Below are 21,049 nucleotides of genomic sequence, written 5' to 3'. Positions count from 1 at the left end.
CAGTGAATTCTGGATGCAGACTTCAGATCAAAGGGGAGTGACAGAGCCAGACCATCCAGTGGAATCCTTTCCTACCAAGGAGGCAAGGGATGTCTCCGCACTTAATGGGGATCAGGGAAAATTTAGAAATTGCGATTACTGGATGTTTTCATTGGCTGTGTATTTGTGCTGAGAACCGGGGGATGATAGGAGTTAAAACAGATATCAGCCATGGTACTACTGGATGGTGGAACAGGGTTGAATGGCCTCCTGTTCCCATCTCCCTTCTGTGATGTGTAGAAAAGCCACCAGACCCAGAAACAGTGGACTGTTTACTGGGAAGCTCACCTTTCTTCAAAGACCAGACAGCAAAAGCAATCAAAAGAACAACCACTGCTGAAATGGATGATCCAATGTAGAGGGCCAGCGTCAATACATTCATTCCCTCCTCGGGTAGGTGGATCTCACGGGTGTCTGTCCCGTGTTCATTCACGGCCACACAGTTGTAGCTCCCTCTCAGCCTAGGGTGAAGCAGCTCTCCCACAGTCTGATGTATCTCCAGATCTTGGATGACTCTCATCTCACTGCTGTTCACGGACAATATGCTGTTCCCAGGGCCAATCCATGTGATGTTTGCAGGTGGCTCCCCTTCAGCCCTGCACATGAGGGTGTCTCCAGTGACATTAGTCACAACAGACAGATTCAGGATGGTAGCTGGGACTTGAGGAGGAAAGAAAATCAATTAAGTTCTTTGAATTAATCTTTATTCAACAAAGAGACCCCAAGCAAGACAGTGGAGTGAAATATAGAGTGAGCAAACGGAGTGGTTCCCGGTGACCCGGGATCCTTGCCTCCAGTACAAACATTGACCCCAAGTCTGAGCAACATCCTGAATCTGTCTGTTGTGACTGATAATACAGTGGATCCTGGGGTCAATGTTTATGCTGGAGGTAAGTACCGCAGGTCGGGCTGTGGAACTTCGCAACAAAGGGTTTGGTCACTTAGCTGCCAAATCAGTTCCCAAACCTCCAACCCTGCGGCAGGAAGCACTGCCAGTCCTGGGTTGAAATCAGCACTGGCTTCCCACCACTGGGGGCAGCACAGAGTGAGAGGAGCCCAGGACCAGGAACAGAACCTACAAGGGATCGAGCCAATCTAAGCTCCAGCTCCTCACCAGGAGTTTATTTCTTCTTACTTTGTTCAGTGTGTTTTTATCATTTACACCACAACACTGACAGAGATGTTTCCTTACCCACAACATGCAGTCTCACCTCAATCTGAGTCACTGTCACCCATGTGGAACTCCTGACCCAAATGTGAAAGAAATAGTTGCTGGTGTCGTTCAGTCTGAGGCCCCTCACACTGAAGGAGGCGTCTCCCTGGTCTGCGTTTCCCACCAGCTCATATCAACCTCCTTCATTTACAGTGTAGGGAGGGATTATGGAGCGGGAATGGGTGCAATTGAAGACAATGGACTCTCCCCATGGATTCCCCTTCATCCAGAGAATAGTGATGGACTTGTATTTCTTGTTAGGGAGACTGAAGTAACAGGGCAGTGTTGCAGAATTTCCCCTCTTCCAAATCACGGATGATGCTCTGAGACCATCTTGGATAGAGAAGGGTTGTAAAGTTTCGTTATTTTAGACATGATAGAGGGGAGGTATTAAAGGGGGAGGGGTGGCATTACTCATCAGGGAAAATGTCACAGCAGTGCTCAGAGAGGACACACTGGAGGGCTTGACTACCAAGGCAATTTGGGTGGAACTGAGCAATAAAAAAAGGGACGACCACATTAATGGGACTATATTACAGACCTCCCAATAGTCAGCGGGATTTAGAGAAACAAATTTGTAGAGAGATAGCAGACAGTTGCAGAAAATATAAAGTTGTGATAGTAGGCGATTTTAACTTTCCACATATTAACTGGGACGCTCATACTACAAAAGGACTGGATGGGATAGAGTTTGTCAGATGTGTTCAGGAAAGTTTCCTTAATCAATATGTAGAGGTTGCAACTGGAGAGAGTGCGATACTGGAATCCCTCTAAGGGAATAAGACAAGGCAGATGACAGAAGTGAGTGCAGGGGAACACTTTGGATCTAGTGATTGTTTTCCGGCAAAGAGATGCTTGGTAACTGGAAGGCCTTCAAGAGTGAAATATTGAGAGTACAGAAACTGTATGTTTCTGTTAGGATAAAAGGCAAGGCTAACAGGTTCAGGGAACCTTGGTTATTGAGGGATATTGGGGCCCTGGCAAAGAAAAAGAAGGAGATGCATATCAGGTATAGGCAGTTAGGATCAAATGAGGCACTTGAGAAGTATAAGAAATGCTAGAGGATGCTTAAGAAAGAAATCAGGAGGGCTAAAAGAGGACATGAAGTTGCTCTGGTAGACTATATGAAAGAGAATCCCAAGGGTTTCTTTAGCTATATTAAGAGCAAAAGGATAGCAAAGGACAAAATTGGTCCTGTTCAAGATCAGAAAGGTCATCTATGTGTGGAGCCGAAAGAGATGGGGGTGATTTTAAATGGATTTTTTGCATCTGTGCTTACTCGGGAGACAGACATAGGGTCTATAGAACTGAGGAAAAAGAGCAGTGAGGTCATGTACCATATCTGGATTAAGGAAAAGGAGGTGCTAGCTGTCTTGCAGCAAATTAGGGTGGGTAAATCCCCAGGGCCTGACAAGGTGTCCCCTCGCACCTTGTGGGAGGCTAGTGCAGAAATTGCAGGGGCCCTGGCAGAGATATTTAAAACTTCCTTAGCCATGAGTGAGATGCTGGAGGACTGGAGGATAGTTAATGTTGTTCTGTTGTTTAAGAAAGGCTCTAAGAATAAGCTGGGAAATTATAGACCAGTGAGCCTGACGTCAGTCGTGGGTAAATTATTGGAAGGTATTCTGAGGGACAGGATATATAAATATTTGGATAGACAGGGCCTGATTAGGGATAGTCAACATGGCTTTGTGTGAGGTAAGTCAGGTTTAACCAATCTTATAGAGTTTTTCGAGGAGGTTACCAAGAAGGTCAATGAGTGAAAGGAGGTGGACGTTGTCTACGTGGACTTTAGCAAAGCCTTTGACAAAGTCCTGCATGGGAGGCTGCTCCAGAAGGTTAAGTCGCTCGGCATTCAGGATGAAGTAGTCAACTGGATTCAACATTGGCTTAGCGGGAGAAGCCAGAGACTGGTAGTAGATGGTTGTCTCTCTCTGATTGGAGGCCTGTGGCCAGTGGTGTGCCGCAGGGATCGGTGCTGGGTCTGTAGTTGTTTATCATCTATACTAATGATTCAGATGATAAAGGTGGTAAACTGGATCAACAAATATGTAGATGACACCAAGATTTGGGGTGCAGTGGACAGTGAGGACGGCTATCAAAGCTTGCAAAGTGATCTGGACCAGCTGGGAAAATGGGCTGAGAAATGGCAGTTGGAATTTAATGCAGGAAAGTGTGAGGTGGTGCATTTTGGGAGGACAAACCGGGGTAAGACTTACACAGTGAATGGTAGGGCACTGAGGTGTGCGGTAGAATAAAGGGACATGGGAATACAGATCCATAACTCCTTGAAAGTGGCATCGCAGGTAGATAGGGTTGTAAAGAGAGCTTTTGGCACATTGGTCTTCATAAATCAGGGCACTGAGTACAGGAGTTAGGATGTTATGTTGAAGTTGTATAAGACGTTGGTGAGGCCAAATTTAGAGTATTGTGTGTAGTTTTGGTCAACTACCTACAGGAAAGATATCAATAAGCTTGAAAAAGCGCAGAGAACATTTACACAGATGTTGCCGGGACTTGAGGACCTGAGTTACAGGGATAGGTTGGGACTTTGTTCCCTGGGGCGCAGGAGAATGAGGGGAAAGATTATAGAAGTATACAAAATTATGAGGGGTAGAGATAGGGTGAATGCATGTAGGCTTTTTCCCCACAGGTTGCGTGAGACTAGAACTAGAGGTCATAGGTTTAGGGTGAAAGGTGACATATTTAAGGGGAATCTGACAGGATCTTTTTCAATCAGGGTGGTGTGAGTGTGGAACGAGCTGCCAGCACAAGTGGTAGATGAAGGTTCAATTGTAACATTTAAGAGAAATTTGGATAGGTACGTGAATGAGAGAGGTATGGAGGGCTATGATCCAGGTACAGGTAGATGGGACTAGGCAGAAAACCAGGCCAGCATGGACTAGATGGGCCGAAGGGCCTGTTTCTGTGCTGTAGTGCTCTGACGTTATGGACTTCATTCATTAGTTGAGTGCATTAACCACATTTTATTTAACAATACTTCTTCCAAGCCTGTGACTTTGACTGTCCATCCCACTCTCACCCATCAGTCCCTGACCTCCTGCACTGTTCTAACGAGGCCCACTGTAACCTCGGGAAACAGCATCTCGCCTTCTGTCTGGCCAAATGCAGTCTTCCAGAGTCAACATCGAATTTAACAATTTCAAGAAACTCTTTTCCCTCTTTGTATCAGAACTGGCCAGTCTGCTGTAGGTTATCCATCTGTAACATTGCCTCAGCTCTCCTCTCTCCATTGACACTACCTGATCTACTGGGTATTTCTTCAACCTCTGGTTTGCATTGTGCAGCTCTGATGGTCCTTTGTCTGTGTTCTCTATCTCCAGTTTCCCTCCTTGATCTATCAACTGGATGGTTTCATCAACAGCTGATCATCACGGCAACACTGGACTCGCCCTTCCAGACACAATCTCTCTGTCCTGTCCCCGCTCCCCCTCCCCCATCTCTACAACTTAAACAAACTTGGTTAAATTGGAGACATGGTGCAGAGAGGAAAATTGAGTTAATATTACAGATGGGTTACCTACAACAGAACTGGACAGTTGTGAAATAACCAGAGAAAACGAATGAACTGAAATTGTTGAATTCAATATTAACACTGGAATGTTGCACCTTGTTCCTCACATTGAATATGTTAGAAAAAAGTCACAAACAAATAGGTCAGAGGAGGAATTTGATGGAGAATTAAAATGACAAGCAAATGATGGTTCAGCGTCAACTCTGTGGATCAAGCATAGTTACTGCATAAAGCATTCACTCATTCTGTGCTGGGTTTCTCCACTGTGGTGTAGACCACTTTATGAGCACCTCTGTTATTTCTAAGTCAGTATTTCATTTGGAAGGACAGTATAGGTCCCCTAAAGATGTTAAAAAAAACAAGTGAACAGGACAGGTGCTGCATTGCCCTGCCAACGGTGAGGAGGTGAACGGTTGAAAGGAACGGAGGAGTGGATCAGGGAGTCGCAAAGGGAACCATCTCTTCAGACTGCTGAAAGTGCAGGGAGAGGCAGATGTGTCTGCTGGTGAACACACCTGGATGGTGACAGAAACTGCAAAGGGTGATCCATTGAATGTAAAGACTGATGAGGTGAAAATGAGGACCAAGGAAACTCTTGACACAAGAGGAGAGGGGGTGAGAAAAGAGGTCCAGGAAATGGATTCAAAGCTGTCACCAACTCTGTCAACTGTGGTGAAGCCATGGTGAATCAGAGGAAGAGGAGAGAATGGAACGGGTCATTACAGGATGAAGGGTAAATTGATAAATTGCTAAATTGGTTTATTATTGTCACATGTACCGAGGTGCAGTGGAAAACTTTGTTTACATGCCATCCATACAGATCATTTCATCACAACACTAGACTGAAGTAGTACAAGGGAAAACTATGACAGAATGCAGAATAAAGTGTTACAGAGAAGGTGCAGTGCTGACAAACAAGGTGCAAGGCCATAACGAGGTAGATTGTGAGGTCAAGAGTCCATCTTCTCGTACTAAGGGACCATTTAGTATAGTGGAGGAAATTGTGAACGTCTCCAGATGTGCACAGGATGTTTGTCACTATCTTGTCCTCTGGGACAGAGACATGAAGATCCATAAAGGGAAGGGAAGTCAGAGATGTACCATATGGAGGTGAGAGCAGTGTGCAGATTGGCATCAAAAGTAATGACTATGAGTTCCATGTGGATGCAGAAAGCAGCTCAATGCAGTTGTAAATGTATCAGAAAAACTGCTGAGGGAAGGGCAGAGTAGAATTGAAACAAGGACTGTTCCACGTATCCCATAGACAGATGGTCACAGCTTGGGGAACGTTACATCCAGTCCCTTGGAAGTTACTGACCCATTTCACCAGAACCAGCAGCTGAGAACAATGTCACTGGAGGTGCCACAAGACTCCCATTATCACCAACAACAATGGAGCTTAGGCAGTGACGTTCACCTCTGTTCAACCACCAGAAAGTGAAGGCAATCAGAAGAAAGCAGACCACATAAATGGCAGTGTGTTCATTCCCTCCTCGGGGAAGTGGATCTCACAGTTGTCTCTCCCGTGTTCATTCACAGCCACATAGCTGTAGCTCCCTCTCAGCCTGGGGTAAAGCAGCTCTCCCACAGTCTGAGCTCTCTCCAGATCTCGTGTGACTCTCATCTCGCCATTGCTCACCGGCAGTGTGCTGTTTCCGGTGCTGAGCCATGTGATGTTTGCTGGGGGCTCCCCTTCAGCTACGCACATCAGGGTATCTCCAGTTATATCATGAGTCACTGCAGACAGCTCCAGGATGGTCACTGGGACTTGGGGAGCATTATTCACCAGTGCGTGGGGACAATGCGCCTCTGCTCTGGGAAAGGGAGAGGAATAGGAGAGACACAACAGGAGATTGGAGCGAAATATTCAGTGAGAAAATGGACTGGTGACCGGTAGTAAAGGTTCCTGGGGCCGATGTTGATGCTGGAGGTGGATGTAAGTACCCTGGTGCGGTCTGTGGATTTTCGCAACACAGGGTCTTGTCATTCAGTGGCCAAATCAGTTCCTGAACATCTGACCCTGCAGCAGGAAGCCCCACCCATCCTGGGTCAGAATCTGCACTGGCTCCCCACCACTGGGGGCAGCATTGAGTGAGCGGAGCCGAGGACCAGGAATAGAACCCACAAGGGATCGGGACAATCTCAGCACCAGCTCCTCACCAGGAACTCATTTCCTCTTACGGTTGGTCAAAGTGTTTTTATCGTTTACACCACAACACTGACAGAGATGTTTCCTTACCCACGACCTGCAATCTCGTCTCATCCTGAGTCACCGTCTTCCGTTTGGACCTCCTGACCCAAACATGACAAAAATAGTCGCTGGTGTCGTTCATTCTGAGACCTCTCACACTGATGGAGGCATTTCCCTGGTCTGGGTTCCCCACCAGCTTATATCGATCTGCTTCATTTACAGTGTCGGTGTAGGCAGGGGCCGCGGAGTGGGAACGCGTGTGATTAAAGACAACGGACTCCCTCCGTGGATTCCCCTTCATCCAGAGGATAGTAATGGAGATGAGATTCTTGTTAGGGAGTTTGAAGGAGCAAGGCAGTGTGGCTGAAACTCCCCTCTTTCCAATCACTGATGATCCTCTGAAAGCTTGGACAGCTTTTAAGGAAAAGATATTATGCATTAATGGAGTGCATTAACCATATTTTATTTAATAATACTTCATCCATACATATGATTTTGATTCTCTATCCCACTCCCACTCTGACCCATCTGTCCCTGACCTCCTGCCCTGTTCTAATGAGGCCCAATGTAATCTTGGGAAACACCACGTCAGCTTCTGTCTGCACAGATGCAGTCTTCTTGAGTCAACATGGAATACAACGTGGAATATAACTTGCTTTCTCTGTTCTGATTCGGACTGGCTAGTCTTGCTCTAGGTTGTCCATCTTTGATATTGCCTCAGTCCTACTCTCTCCACTGACAGTGCCTGATCTGCTGGGTATTTCTTGCAGTTCTGGTTTGCATTTTGCAGCTCCAATATGTACCTCTGTTTGTGTTCTCTCTCCAGTTTCCCTCCATCCATCAGCCAGAGATTTCATCAACAGCTGATCACCACGGCAACACTGGATTCACCCTTTCAGACATATTCCCTTTGTCTTATCCAACCCTCTCGACGATCCCTGCAAATTAAACTAACCTGTTCAAGTTCGAGAGATAATGGAGAGGGGAAAACTGAGTTTACGTTACAGATGTGTTCTCTTCAGCAGAACTGGACAGTTGTGATACACGCAGGGAAAATGAATCAGCTGAAACTTCTGAATGTTGCACTGTACCCTGTTCCTCAAACTCAGGGAATGGGATGCAGGACTAAAATGACGAAAAACAGGAAGTGGATTGAACACAGGAACTCTGGAAAGCACTCATTAATCTCTGTTTGGTTTCTCCAGTGTTGTGTAGACCACTTTGTGAGCACCTCTATGGTGCTCTAGATTGGAAGATGTGCAAATAAATTACTGCTTTATCTGGAATATCAGTTTAGGTCTCCCAAAGATGTTAAAGAACAAGTGAAGAGGACAGCTGCCACATTGCCACGCAAAACCTTCAGAGGTGAACGGTTGAAAGGAATGGTAGAGCCTATCAGGGTGTTCCAAAGGGAACAGTCCCTTCAGACTGCTGAAGGTGCAGGGAGAGGAAGATGTGTCTGCTGGTGAGGCCTTATTGATAGTGAGAAAAACTGTCAAGGGTGATGCCAGGAATGCAGAGACTGATGGGATGTAAAATGAGGACCAGGGAAACTCTCCCCTTGTTCTGCTCAGGAGGAGAGGGAGTGAGAAAAGAGGTTTGTGAAATAGATCCGAAGCTGAGGAGGACACTGCCATCTATGGTAGAGGGGAAGCCATTGTTAAGTAAAAGGAAGACAGCTTGGAGACGTGGAAAGTCTCATCATCAGAACAGATAAGACAGAAGAGGAGCAGGGAGAACTCTGGAACTTTTCTCTCTCTCTGGCTTCTGACAAAGGGTCTTCAACCTGACACATTAACTCTGTTTCTCTCTCCACAGATGCACCCTTACCTGATGAATGTTTGCAGCAATTTCTGTTCTTATTCTTGCAGGGGAAGTTGTGTTGACAAATTCAGTGGAGTTGTGTGAGGATGTAACTGGCAGGATGTTAAGGGGATGATCCGGTTCAAGTGTTGTACAGGCAGTAAGTTTGGATCTCCTATCACCATCTGGGTTAAAATGCTTTTCCTTATTTTCCCTCTAATCACAAGAAGACAGCCAATAGAATATGATAAAGTGAAGATAAACAGATGTTATTAAATACAGACAGGCATGGAGTGATAAAACTAGGCAGAAATTAGAGAATGAGAGAGAAAATAGAATAAACGTGACAGTACTGAAGGTTTCCCAGGAAAACTCCTTGACAGTGGCAGGGCAGGTAAAGAAAGTGGTAAGATCTTGCGGTTCATTAATGAAAGCATGGAGTGCACAATCAGGACAATTACATTGCCCAAAAAACAAAAAAAGGCAGGGGAAAAAAGAGATAGTTGTCAGGTCAATGACCTTTCATCAGATCTGTGGAAAGTTAGAAATCACACAGGTTTTGAGTTGCAGAGAAGTGAGAGGGGTGGAGGGACCTGTGATAGGGTGGGGACAGGATTGCTCTGGTAATCAGCTGTTAACAAAGTTCTCCGAGGTCAACTGGAGGGGTGGAGGATGTGCTAAACTTATACAAAAACACAGCTTAGCTCATAACTGGAGGATTGCTCCCAATGCCAGTCATAAGGAAGGATGTGACGGTTGAGAGAGGATACAGTAAGGTTTATTGGAATGGGTCCAGGTCTGAGGGATTTCTGCTCCAGGATTAGACTGGAGAAACTGGGATTGTTCTTGCGGCAAAACAGCCGGAGAGGAGATTTGAACGAAATGGACATGATCACAACTAGTTTAGAGTGGATGCACAGAAGGAAGCTCTTCACATTGGCTCACTGTTCAAAGACTGGGAACAAGAAGTTAAAATTGTCATCAAAGGAGCAAAAATGATGTGAAGTGCATTGCATTATCTCAGGGTGCAGTTATTCTCTGGAATTCACTGCCTGTCGGGCTTGCAGATACAGAATCAATCTAATGTCTGAGATGGGACCTGGTGAGGGAATAATTTGTGGGATGTGTGGAAAGAATAGGGCAATGGGACTGATAGGGATTACCCAGATGGGTGTAGAGAGTCTGTTTCCACTTGTCCAGGAATCCAGAACCACGAGGCAGGAACTTAGGAAAAGGAGTCATCCATTTAGGACAGAATTTAAGAAATTCAACCACATGACTGTTTTTGAGTTTTTGGAATTTTCCACCCCAGAGTGGTGGATACTCAATTGCTGAGTAAATCCAAAGCCACGGTCCACAGATTGTTTTGGATTCCAGGGGATCACTGGGTCAGGGATGTCTCACAGAATCATGCAGCACAGAAACAGGCCCTTCTCAGTGAATGAACAAGGTACTGAATCAGCAATGACCTCATTGGATGGTGGAGGAGGATCGAGAGCCTGCATGGCCGACTCCTGCTGCTGCTTCCAATGTTCTCATGTAAACCACCCAACCCTGCCTCAACAGATGCCCTCTCTCCAACCTACCAGGGTCACCATTGGACCTGAAACTTAACCTGAGCAGAAGCAACACTTGTAGCTGTGACTGCAGGCCAGATGGAGCGAGTGACATCTGACTCCTCAGAGACTGTTCATTAGGGTCATGGCACAAATCAGAAACATGATGACGGTCACCAAAATCCATGATCCCTACCCCAGGAAAAAGCACGGCAGCGGACACGTGGGAACTCAATGCCTTAGGTTCCCCTCCGAGCCACACACCACCCTGACTGGTGAAAGTTTCGACCCAAACTGTTTCTCTGATCCTCTCTCTGGTGCTGCCACCTGACCCGTTGAATATATCCATCATTTTCTGGTTCACTTTTAGTTCACTTTAGTCAGAGTTGTAAGGCACAGAAATGTGTCCCTTGGCTCAACTCATGCATGCTGACTGTGATGCCCATTGACACTAATCTCATTTACCCCCATTAGGCCCGTATCTCCCTACGCCTTTCCTATCCAAGTACTTATCCAAATGCCTTTTAACACCATGATTGTATCCACCTCTGTCACTACCTCTGGCAACTTGTTCCATATAAACACCCCCCTCTGTGTGAAAAACTTGCCCCTCAGGTCCCCTTTAAATTTCTCCATTCTCACATTAAATCTGTGCCCTCTAGTTTTAGACTCCCTGACTCAAGAGAAAAGACTCTGTCTATCTGCCTTATCTATGCTTCTCATAATTTTATAAACCTCTGCAGGGTCACCCCTCAGCTCCTATGTTCCAGTGAAAAGAAATCAAGCCTATCCAATCTCTTCTTGTAAGTAAAGCCCTCCATTCCAGGTCACATCCTGGTGAATCTCTTCTGCGCTTTGTCCAGTGCTGCTGCATCTTTGCTGCTGTTTGACAATCAGAACTGTACACTATACTCGGTGTGGCCTGAGTATTGTTATGTACAGCGACAAGAAGACGTTCTAACTCTTCTACTCAATCATGCTGAATGCCTTCTTCACTACGTTATCCACTGGTGTCGCCATTTTCAGGGAACTATTTGCACTCCAAGGTCCCTCTGAACGTTAATGCTCTTGAAGATCCTGCCATTTACTGTATTTGTCCTGTTAGTATTTAACGTCCCAAAGTGCATGACCTCACACTTGTCTGGATTGAATTCTATCTGCCACTGTCCTGCCCATCTTTCCAATTGATGTATGCCTCTTTCACAACATCTTCGCTATATACTACTCCACCAATTTTTGTGTCATCAACAAACTTACCATCAGTCCACCTACATTCTCATCCAGGTTAATTATATATATGACAAACAACAATACCCCCAGCATTGATCCCTGTGGTTCACCAGTGGTAACAGTCGGAAAAACATCGCTCAGCCACTACCCTCTGCCTCCTATCACCAAGCCAATTTTGGATCCAGTTTGCCAACACACTTTGGATCCCATCTGCCCTAACCTTCTTTACCAGCCTACCATGTACGATTTAATGCCCCACCTTCATAGGTTTGCTTTGTTACCTCCTTAAGACACTCAGATCTGTGAGATAGCAGTACCCCTGCACAAGACCATATTGACTCCTCCTAATCAGTACCTGCATTTCCAAGTAACCATAAATTCCATCTCTCAGAACTTTTTCCAATAAATTCCTTACTACTGACGTAAGGCTGATTGGCCTGTAGTTGAAGGGATCAACATTAGTTATCCTACAATCTCTGGGACATCACCCATGGCTAATGACGATGCAAAAAACTGTTAGAGCCCTAGGCATCTCCCTTGCTTCCCATAGCATCCTGGAACGATCCCATCAGGCCCTGAGGATTTATTCACCTTAATGTGTGCCAATATTTCTAACATTTTCTCCTTTTTGACACAGATGTGTTCTACAATATCAGTGAACCCCTCCGCTAACTCTCCATCCTCCACATCCTTCTCCCTGGTGAATACCAATGAGAAGTATTGATTTAGGACCCCACTCTTATCCCCTATAGGTTTCCCTAAGTCCCCGAAGGGACCTACTCATTTACCAGCTACCCTCTTGATTGCAATATACAAATAAAATGTTTTGGGATTTCCATAATCCTACTTGCCAAGGCCATTTCATGTTCTATTTTTATCCTCCTAATTTCTTCCTGAAGTTCTCTTTACTAGATGTCAGTCCATTCCAACATCTCGTTGTCCTCTGATGTATCTGAGGAGTCACAGGCATGGACAATAACTGCCGGCCTTGACAGTGACACCCGGATCCCAGGAAGCAAGGAGAAAGACACGTGGAGTGATCTCACTACTTCAACAGCACAATAATATTTCAGTTGCAATTATTCCTCACCTGCTACCTCGAGGGCTCCATGATCCACCTGAAATTTTGCTCTGGGCTCTTCTGTGAGTTCGACACGACAGATGTACTTCTTTCCTGTGTCCCTACTCTTCAGATGTTTAATGATTATGGAAGCGTCGTTCTCTCGTCCGTTCCCCAGAGGTTGGAAGTGCTCTTCTTTGTTCACCAGGACCTGATTTGCAAACCCAGGTTTCAATGGATAATTTATGTAATTGAAAATCAATGAGTTCTTTTCCTTCCAGATGATGCTGATGTTGCCTCTGTATTCATGGTGAGGGTGAGTGAATTTGCAGAACAGAACCAGAAGCTTCCCTTCTCTCCCCGTCGTCTTGTCCGGGGTCTCCATACTCCAACCACTCTCATTCTTGCCTGTGATGATACAGAGATATGACGTTAACAGTGAACTGCAGCCACAGTCACGACAGTGGGCTGTGCCCACCCTGGGTCTCTGCCCTTCTGAAAGGGGGTTGAATTATGGTGGTGTTGTGCTGTGTCACACTGAGCAGGTGATGAGTGGAGAGAAATGGAACGGGAGAGGCTGTGACACTGATAGTGGTTCCCCTTTCCTGGGCCGTGCTGGTTCTCATCTGGAGCCATGTTTCTCACAACTGTAAGCTGCTGTCTAGGAGAGGCCTTGTATTTGCATCACTTCCTTTGAAGCTCCCACCGGTGAAATACCTGACAGTAAGTCAGGGCTGTGTACAACTAGCACCATGGAGCAGCAGGTACAGCTGCTGCCTGAGAACTCCAGTGATACGGATTTGCTCCTGACCACTGGAGCTGTCCGTGCAGTTTGCGCGTTCTCCCTATGATTGCATGAGTTTCCCCTACTCAGGTTTCCTCCCAAATCCCAAAGAAATGGATCATTAATTACCTGACTACTGTAAGTTACCCCTAGTGTGTAGGTGAGTGGTAGAAACTGGGGGGGGGGGGGGGGGAATGTGAGGAAAAGGAAATGGCATAAGTATAGGATTCATGTAAGTAGGTGCCTGTTGGTTGGCATGAACTTGATGGGATGAAGAGCCAGTTTTCCAGTGACATGTCTCTATGACCCTGGCAGATATGGGTTAGGAGTTAAATCTGCCTAAAGGTTTACATTCCGATAATAGTAGGAATTACTTGCATTTATATTGAGCCTTTCACATCTCAGCTTATCCCAAAGGGTTTTACGGCCCTTGGAGGATTCTTGAGCTGAGTTACTGCTCTAATCCCAGAGGCTTTGGACCAATTTGGGGTAGGAGAGACTCTTGCAAAATCAGTGGGTATCAGGAAGGTTTATTGGCCTGGTGTGGGCAAATTCAATACCCTGTTCAACATTCTCCCCATATCCCTTCATCCCTCTAGCCCTGGGAAAATATCCAACTCCTTCTTGAGACATGAAATAATTCGGCTTCACCTTCTTTCCAAAGTGGATAATTGTCCAGCTGCACTACACACTGGAAGAAGAAATTTCTCCTTATTTCAGTATTGAATGGTCTCCCCTTGTCCTTAGACAGTGACCCATGGTCCTGGACTCCCTTGCCGTCAAGACCATTCTGGAGCTATATTCAACAGTCCTGTCAGTAATTCTTATCATTCAGTGTGTTCCGGAAAGCCAAAACTCGACCTTGAATTAATCCCACTTCCCAGATCTATAATTCCCCTGCTAATAAATTCGAACAATGCAATGTTTACTGAGCCATCTGCTGGGGGATATGGGTCCTTCCTATCTACCCTCTTGTGACTTGTTACACCTCAAAAAACCTCCTTCTAGTGTCCTTTCTTCCAAAGAGAACAACCGCAGCCTAGAGAGCCCCTTTCCATTGTTATAATGCCCCAGCCCTGGCAACCTCCGCACCTGGTGCCCTCATATCCTTCCTGTAGTGTGGTGACTACAGTAACTGCTACCTCACACTTCTCCAGAATGACTGCCTTTAGCCAGTTTTTGTCACCTCACGCATCCACGGACTCTCTGTAGCCTAGATCTTGCTTCCTCACCATTAATCTCACTGCCGACTTTGCTTTCATAGGCAAATTTCTTCATCATGACCACTGCAATGAAGTTCAATCCTTGAGAACATACAGAAGAGAAGCAGGCCACCTTGTCTGCGCTGACCATGAAAACAGCCTGAACTATCCCTGTCCGCCTGCACAGGCTACAAATCCCTCAATTCCTTGCCTGTTCATATGGCTGTCTAAGCACCTCTCAAAAATTGCTATTGCATCTGTTTCCACAACCTCCCAAGGCAGCGCCTTCTGGCAGCTACCAATCTTTGTGTAAAAAAAAACTAGACCTCACAAATCTCTTAAATTTTCCCTCTCTCATCTTAAAGCTACTGTATGTTTTCTAGTATTTCACATTTCTCAACCTATGCCTCACACAATTCTGTGGACTTCTATCTGGTCTCCCCTCAGCGTCCGACGCTCCAGACAAAACAATCCAAGTTCCTCCAACCTTCCGTTATAGCTAATATACTCCAATCCAGGCAACATTTGAGTGAACCTCTTCTGTTCCTTCTCCAAAGCCTCCACATCCTTCCTGTAGTGTGGTGACCAGAAATGCACGCAATAATCCAAATTTTTATATGACTGTAACATGACTTCCCAACTTTTTTACCTAAGACCCTGCTCAGTGAATCCAAGCATGCCATATGCCTTCTTTACCACCCTAGCCACTTGTGTTACCACTTCAGGGAGCTCTGGATTTGCACCCCAAGATCCCTCTCTACCTAAAACTCTGAAGGATCCTGCCATTTACCATATACTTTCTCCTTGCATTTGACCTCCCAAAAGGCGTCACCTCACATTTGTTCGGACTAAACTCCATTTGACATTCCTCCACTCAAATTTCCATCTGATCTATCTCCTGTGACAACCTTTCTCGCTATCCAAAATATACAGAAAAGGAAAGAATTGGTGCTGCAACCTGTGCCATACAGCCCTCTGCTCAGTAAAATTCCCACCATCACACTCTGCTTTCTCTGCTAATTATTAATGCACTGGCCAATTTCACTTAGATCCATGAGGTTTCACCTTCTTGATCTCCCTACCACAGCGCCACAGGGTTATATTCAGCACAGAAAGAGTCCTTTCAGCCCAACTCAACCATGCCTACCAAGATGGTTTCCTGAGCTCGTTCCATTTGCCTGCATTAGGCCCATATCTAAACCTTTCCCTTCCTTGAACCTGTCCAAATGTCTTTTAAATGTTGCAACTGTACCTGCCTCTACCTCTGGCAGCTCGTTCCATAAACCCACCACCCTCTGTGTGAAAAACATATCTCACAGGCCCCCTTTAAATCTTTTCCCTCTCAGCTCAAACCCACGCCTTCTAGCTTTAGGCTCCCTTACCACAGGAAAAAGATTGTGACAATTCACCTTCTGTACTCCCATCATAATCTTACAAATCTCTGTAAGTTCACCCTTCAACTGTTTTTAGGAAAAACAGTCCCAGCCTATGCAGCCTCTCCTCATAACACAAGCACTACATTACTGGCAACATCCTCGTGAATGTTTTCTGCAACATCTCCAGTTTCACCACTTCCTTCCTATGATACGACGGCCAGGACTCCACGCAATATTCTAGTTGCGATCTCATCAAAGTCCTATACAGATGTAACGTGATGTCTCAAATTTCCAGACACATACCACACTCTATTAATAAAAAACTCGCCTCGTAAATGTTGTTGAAACTCCGCCCCTCTCACATTAAAACTGTGCCCTCTAGTATTTCACAATTCCACCTGGGAAAAAAAAGGCTATTGACTGTGATTATGCCTTTCACAATTTTATGAACTTCCATCAGGTCTGCTCTCAGCCTCTGAAGCTCCAGAGAAAATAATCCAAATTTGTCAACCTTTCCCTAGAGTTAATACTGGTTTATTATTGTCACATGTACTGAGGTACAGTGAAAAACTTGTCTTGCACACCATCCACACAGTTCAAATCATTACAACAGTGCATTGAGGTAGTACAAAGTAAAAACAGTAACAGAATGCAGAATAAAGTGTCAAGGGTCCATCTTAGGGAACCATTCAATAGTCTTATAACAGCAGGATAGAATCTGTCCTTGAGCCTGGTGGTACGTGCTTTCAGTCTTTTGTATCTTCTGCCCGATAGGAGGGGGGGAGAAGGGAGAATGTCTGGGATGGGTGGTCTCTTTGATTATGCTGGCTGCTTTACCAAGGCAGCGAGAAGTGCGAGTCCATGGAGGGGAGGCTGGTTTCTGTGATGTGCTCAGATGTGTCCAGAACTCTCTGTAGTTTCTTGCGGTCACGGGCAGAGCAGTTGCCACACCAAGCCGTGATGCATTCGGATAGGACACTTTCTACAGTGCATCGATAAAAATTGGTGAGGGTCAAAGGGGACATGCCAAATTTCTTTAGCCTTCTGAGGAAGTAGAGGCGCTGGTGAGTTTTCTTGGCCATGGCATGAATGTGGTTGGACCAGGACAGGCTATTGGTGATGTTCACTCCCAGGAACTTGAAATTCTCAACCCTCGACCTCTGCACCATTGGTGTAAAGAGGAGCATGTGCCCTGCCCCCAAAAGTGAAGAAGGTTATCGTAGATTACAGGGGGATCTTGTTCAGTTAGGGAAGTGGACCGAGGAGTGGAAAATGTATTTCAATACAGTTAAGTGTGAGATGATAAATTTTGAAAGTTAAACCAGCGTAGGACTTGTACTATGAATGGTAGGGCACAAGGGATTATAATAGAATAAAGGGACCGAGGTGTACAAGTGCATAGTTCGCTTGAAAGCACCGTCACAGGTAGACAGGGTGGTGAAAAAGCTGTTTAGGACACTGGCCTACATCGGTCAGGCCAGTTGGTACATTACGTTGTCATTGCATAAGTCGATGGTAAGGCCGCACTTGGAGTATTATGTACAGCTTTGGTCACCGTTATATAAAAAAAGTGGTTACATTGGGAAAACTGCAGAGAAGATCTGAGCATGTTGCCAGGACCAGAGGGCCCGAGTTATAGAGAGAGTTTGGCCAGGCTAGGTCTTTATTCATTGGAACGTAGGGGAATAAGGGGGTGAGCTTATAGAAGTGTTTAAAATGATGAGAGGCGTGGATAAGGTGGACGGTAACAGTCTTTTCCCCAGGGTAGGGGAATCCAAAACTAGGGGGCATGGGTTTAGGGTGAGAGGGAAAAGATTTAAAAAGGGACCTTAGGGGCAACATTTTCATGCAGAGGGTGGTAAGTATATGGTATTAGTATTGGTTTATTATTCTCACTTGTACCGAGTTACAGTGAAAAGCTTGTCTTACAAACCGATCGTACAGGTCAATTCATTACACAGTGCAGTTACATTGGGTTAGTACAGAGTGCATTGATGTAGTACAGGTAAAAACAATAACAGTACAGAGTAAAGTGCCACAGCTACAGGGAAAGTGCTGTGCAATAAGGTGCAAGGTCAGATCAAGGTAGATAGTGAGGTCAGAGTCCATCTCATTGTATAAGGGAACCGTTCAATAGTCTTATCACAGTGGGGTAGAAGCTGTCCTTAAGTCTGGTGGTACATGCCCTCAGGCTCCTGTATCTCCTACTCCATGGAAGAGGAGAGAAGAGAGAATGTCCCGGGTGGGTGGGGTCTTTGATTATGCTGGCTGCTTCACCAAGACAACAAGAGGTAAAGACAGGGGAGGCTGGTGTCCGTGATGCGCTGGGCTGTGTCCGTAACTCTCTGCAGCTTCTTGCGGTTTTGGGCAGAGCAGTTGCTGTACCAAGCCGTGATACATCCAGATAGGATGCTTTCCATGGTGCATCGGTAAAAGTTGGTGAGAGTCAAAGGGGACAAACCAAATGGAATGAGCTGCTAGAGGAAGTGGTTGAGGCAACTACAATAGTATCACTTCCGTATATGCAGGGGTGGGGCTTAGAGCAATATGGGCCAAACGCAGGAAATTGGGACTAGCTGGGTGGGCACCATGGCCAGCATGGACTGGTTGGGCCAAAGGGCCTGCATCCGTGCTGCATTGGTCTATGACTCACTGTTGGGAATAATATGGGATTGGTCTATGTGGGTGCTTGATAGTTAGCATGGACTCTGTGGGCTGAAGGGCCTGTTTCATTCCCTGAGCTCCTGTTTGTATTTACCAAGTTCCCCGAATCTGGTTCTACTGAACACACCCCATCCCACGACTCAGTTCAGGGAGTCACTGCTGCACTGAACCCAAGGCCAGTGAATACTTCCTGAGACACGGACAACAAAACTGCACACACTTGACCAGATGAAGTCTGACCAAAGCCTTCTTCAATAACAGCAAGACTTGCCAATTCTAACTGTGGATAACATGCTCCACCTTCCTGTCTGTACAAGAACCATTTGACCCGCCATCCATATCCATTTCCCTTTCCCTCTGTGTATAGTCTGGCGTATTGGGCGTGTCCAGTATGGCAGACCCACATCAGCAAAACACTGCACAGCCCGTGGGAGCTTACTCTGATCCTACCTGCCGCATGTCTTCACTCTATCAGAGGAATTCCCTTTGTTCCACCCACCACCCACCTTCACTGCTACCTACACTAGTTTCTCACTTTCTCAGTTCCATCGAAAGACCCTTCATCTGAAACAGGAACTACTTCCCCTTCCACAGATGCTGCCCGACCTGCTAGGTTTTTCCAACATTTTCTGTTTTTATTCCCATTTGTTCTCCAACCCACTTCCAGCAAAGACCAACATCCCAGTTGCCACCTCACCTATTCACTGCATTTGCATGTTTGCTTTCTGTGCGTCAGCAACCAGCGGACCCAGACCCCTCTGTACATCACTGGTTTCATCACTGTGACATTCTGCTGTTCTGTTTTTCCCACCAACATGTATGACTTCACATCTTCCCTGTTATACCCCATCTGCACCTTCTTGCCCACTCACTTAACCTGTCTCTGTGACTTTGCAGACTCACTGTGTCCTGCTTCCAGATCACTTTCCCACACAGCTTTGGGTCGCAGCAACTTCTAAAGTTTGCAGTCCGTCTCTTCCCCTGTCATTTATATAAAAGTGAATCACCAAGGGCCCAGCACTGAACCCTGTGGCTCCTCACGAGTAAACAGCAGTCTCTCTCAGCCTGACCTCTCCAGGTGATCCACAGTCTCAGCATTTTTCCCTGGAGTGTGTCGCCCAATGCTCCATCCCAGGTCACAGACTGGTGAATCCCCTTTGTACCCCTTTCCAGGGCCATCATGTCCTTCCTGCAATGTGGTGACCAGAACTGTACACAGTGCTCTGGCAAATGTGGCCGAACCAAAAACTGATATAGTTGTACATAACGTCCCTGCTCTCATTTTCCATGCCCTGGCTAATGAAGGCTAGATTCCTGTCTGCCTTCTTAACCTTATCTACCTTTGCTTCCACCTTCAGCGATCCTCTGGCGTGTATACAAGTTCCTCCTTTTCTTCAATCCTCCCAAATTCCTGTGTTGAACTCTCCTGTCATAGGACAAGCTTATCACGGCTGCCCAATCAGAATCCCTGAACGGATAACATCCAGTCTGTTCCAGCCACCGTCAGAATTTCTCCCTTTCAGCCCCATGATCACACTGCCTTACAGCCCCACTGGAGAGCCAATCTCTCCATCCAGAGATGTGGGACGCAGAGAGAATGCAGCCTTATTGATTCCAACCCTTACATTATAATCTGCTCTTTCACAAAGTGATCCTTCACTGCATTGTAAAATATTCATTTCAATGACAATTTTCTTTCTGTCTTTCCCTCTCTCTCTCTCTCTCTCTCTCTCTCACACACACACACACACACACACCACACACACACACACACACACACACACACACATCGTCACAAGGACTGTATCTTTCCTTGAGACCAATAATTGATCCTGCTCAGTTTCCACTGGGAACCTGTTCTACTTCGTACAGTTAATCACTTCACTCACAGGATAACACAGTCAGAAAACCATTTGCTGCTTTTTATTACAGGATACTTACAGTCCGCAGAGACACCCAGGATAATGGCACAAAGCAGAAGGAACAGCATTCTCCTCTCTTGTTAAGCTCTCAAATGTCACTGGTGCCTTTGCAGGCTCAATGGAACCAAGACTCCTTCCTCTTTTCTAAACTTCGTGGTTAACAGAGTATAAAAGGGCTCTAGTAACTTTGCAAGATCGACAGCCAGCTTCAGATGAGGAAGTCCATTTTGACACTTTGCATTTCAGTCACCCGGTCATTGTAGTATCTGGATGGAACTGAAAGCTGCTACAAAAGCTTCACCCTCTGGCTGCTAAGCTGTCTGTGGTGCATTGCAAGATTGACGCTCAATGTTCCAAGTCAATGTTCCAATGCATCTGTTATGTCCTGACTTGAAAGAGTTTTAAAGAATTCTCAGACAGCAAACCAGGATGGAACAAGAAATTTTTATCATTCATTATTTATAATCTCATTCA

General features: G+C 45.9%; 1 protein-coding gene across 1 annotated transcript in view; it reads right to left on the bottom strand.

Annotated features, from left to right (window-relative positions):
• LOC127572886 (sialic acid-binding Ig-like lectin 15) overlaps nucleotides 1–20,648 on the bottom strand; it is a 34,932-nt gene extending 14,284 nt beyond the window's left edge. The window contains exons 1-4 of the mRNA XM_052020611.1: nucleotides 20,595–20,648; nucleotides 12,658–13,035; nucleotides 7,027–7,392; nucleotides 328–699 (exon numbers count right to left, since the gene is read on the bottom strand). Of these exons, the coding sequence (XP_051876571.1) occupies nucleotides 328–699; nucleotides 7,027–7,392; nucleotides 12,658–13,035; nucleotides 20,595–20,643 (1,165 nt within the window). The 5' untranslated portion in view covers nucleotides 20,644–20,648. The remainder of the gene's footprint in view (nucleotides 1–327; nucleotides 700–7,026; nucleotides 7,393–12,657; nucleotides 13,036–20,594) is intronic.
• Between the last annotated feature and the right edge of the window lie 401 nt (nucleotides 20,649–21,049).

Source organism: Pristis pectinata, chromosome 7, assembly GCF_009764475.1.
Source record: "Pristis pectinata isolate sPriPec2 chromosome 7, sPriPec2.1.pri, whole genome shotgun sequence".
Lineage (NCBI taxonomy): Eukaryota > Metazoa > Chordata > Chondrichthyes > Rhinopristiformes > Pristidae > Pristis > Pristis pectinata.
Note: the sequence above shows the minus strand (reverse complement) of the source record. Positions and strands in the feature narration are given on the sequence as shown.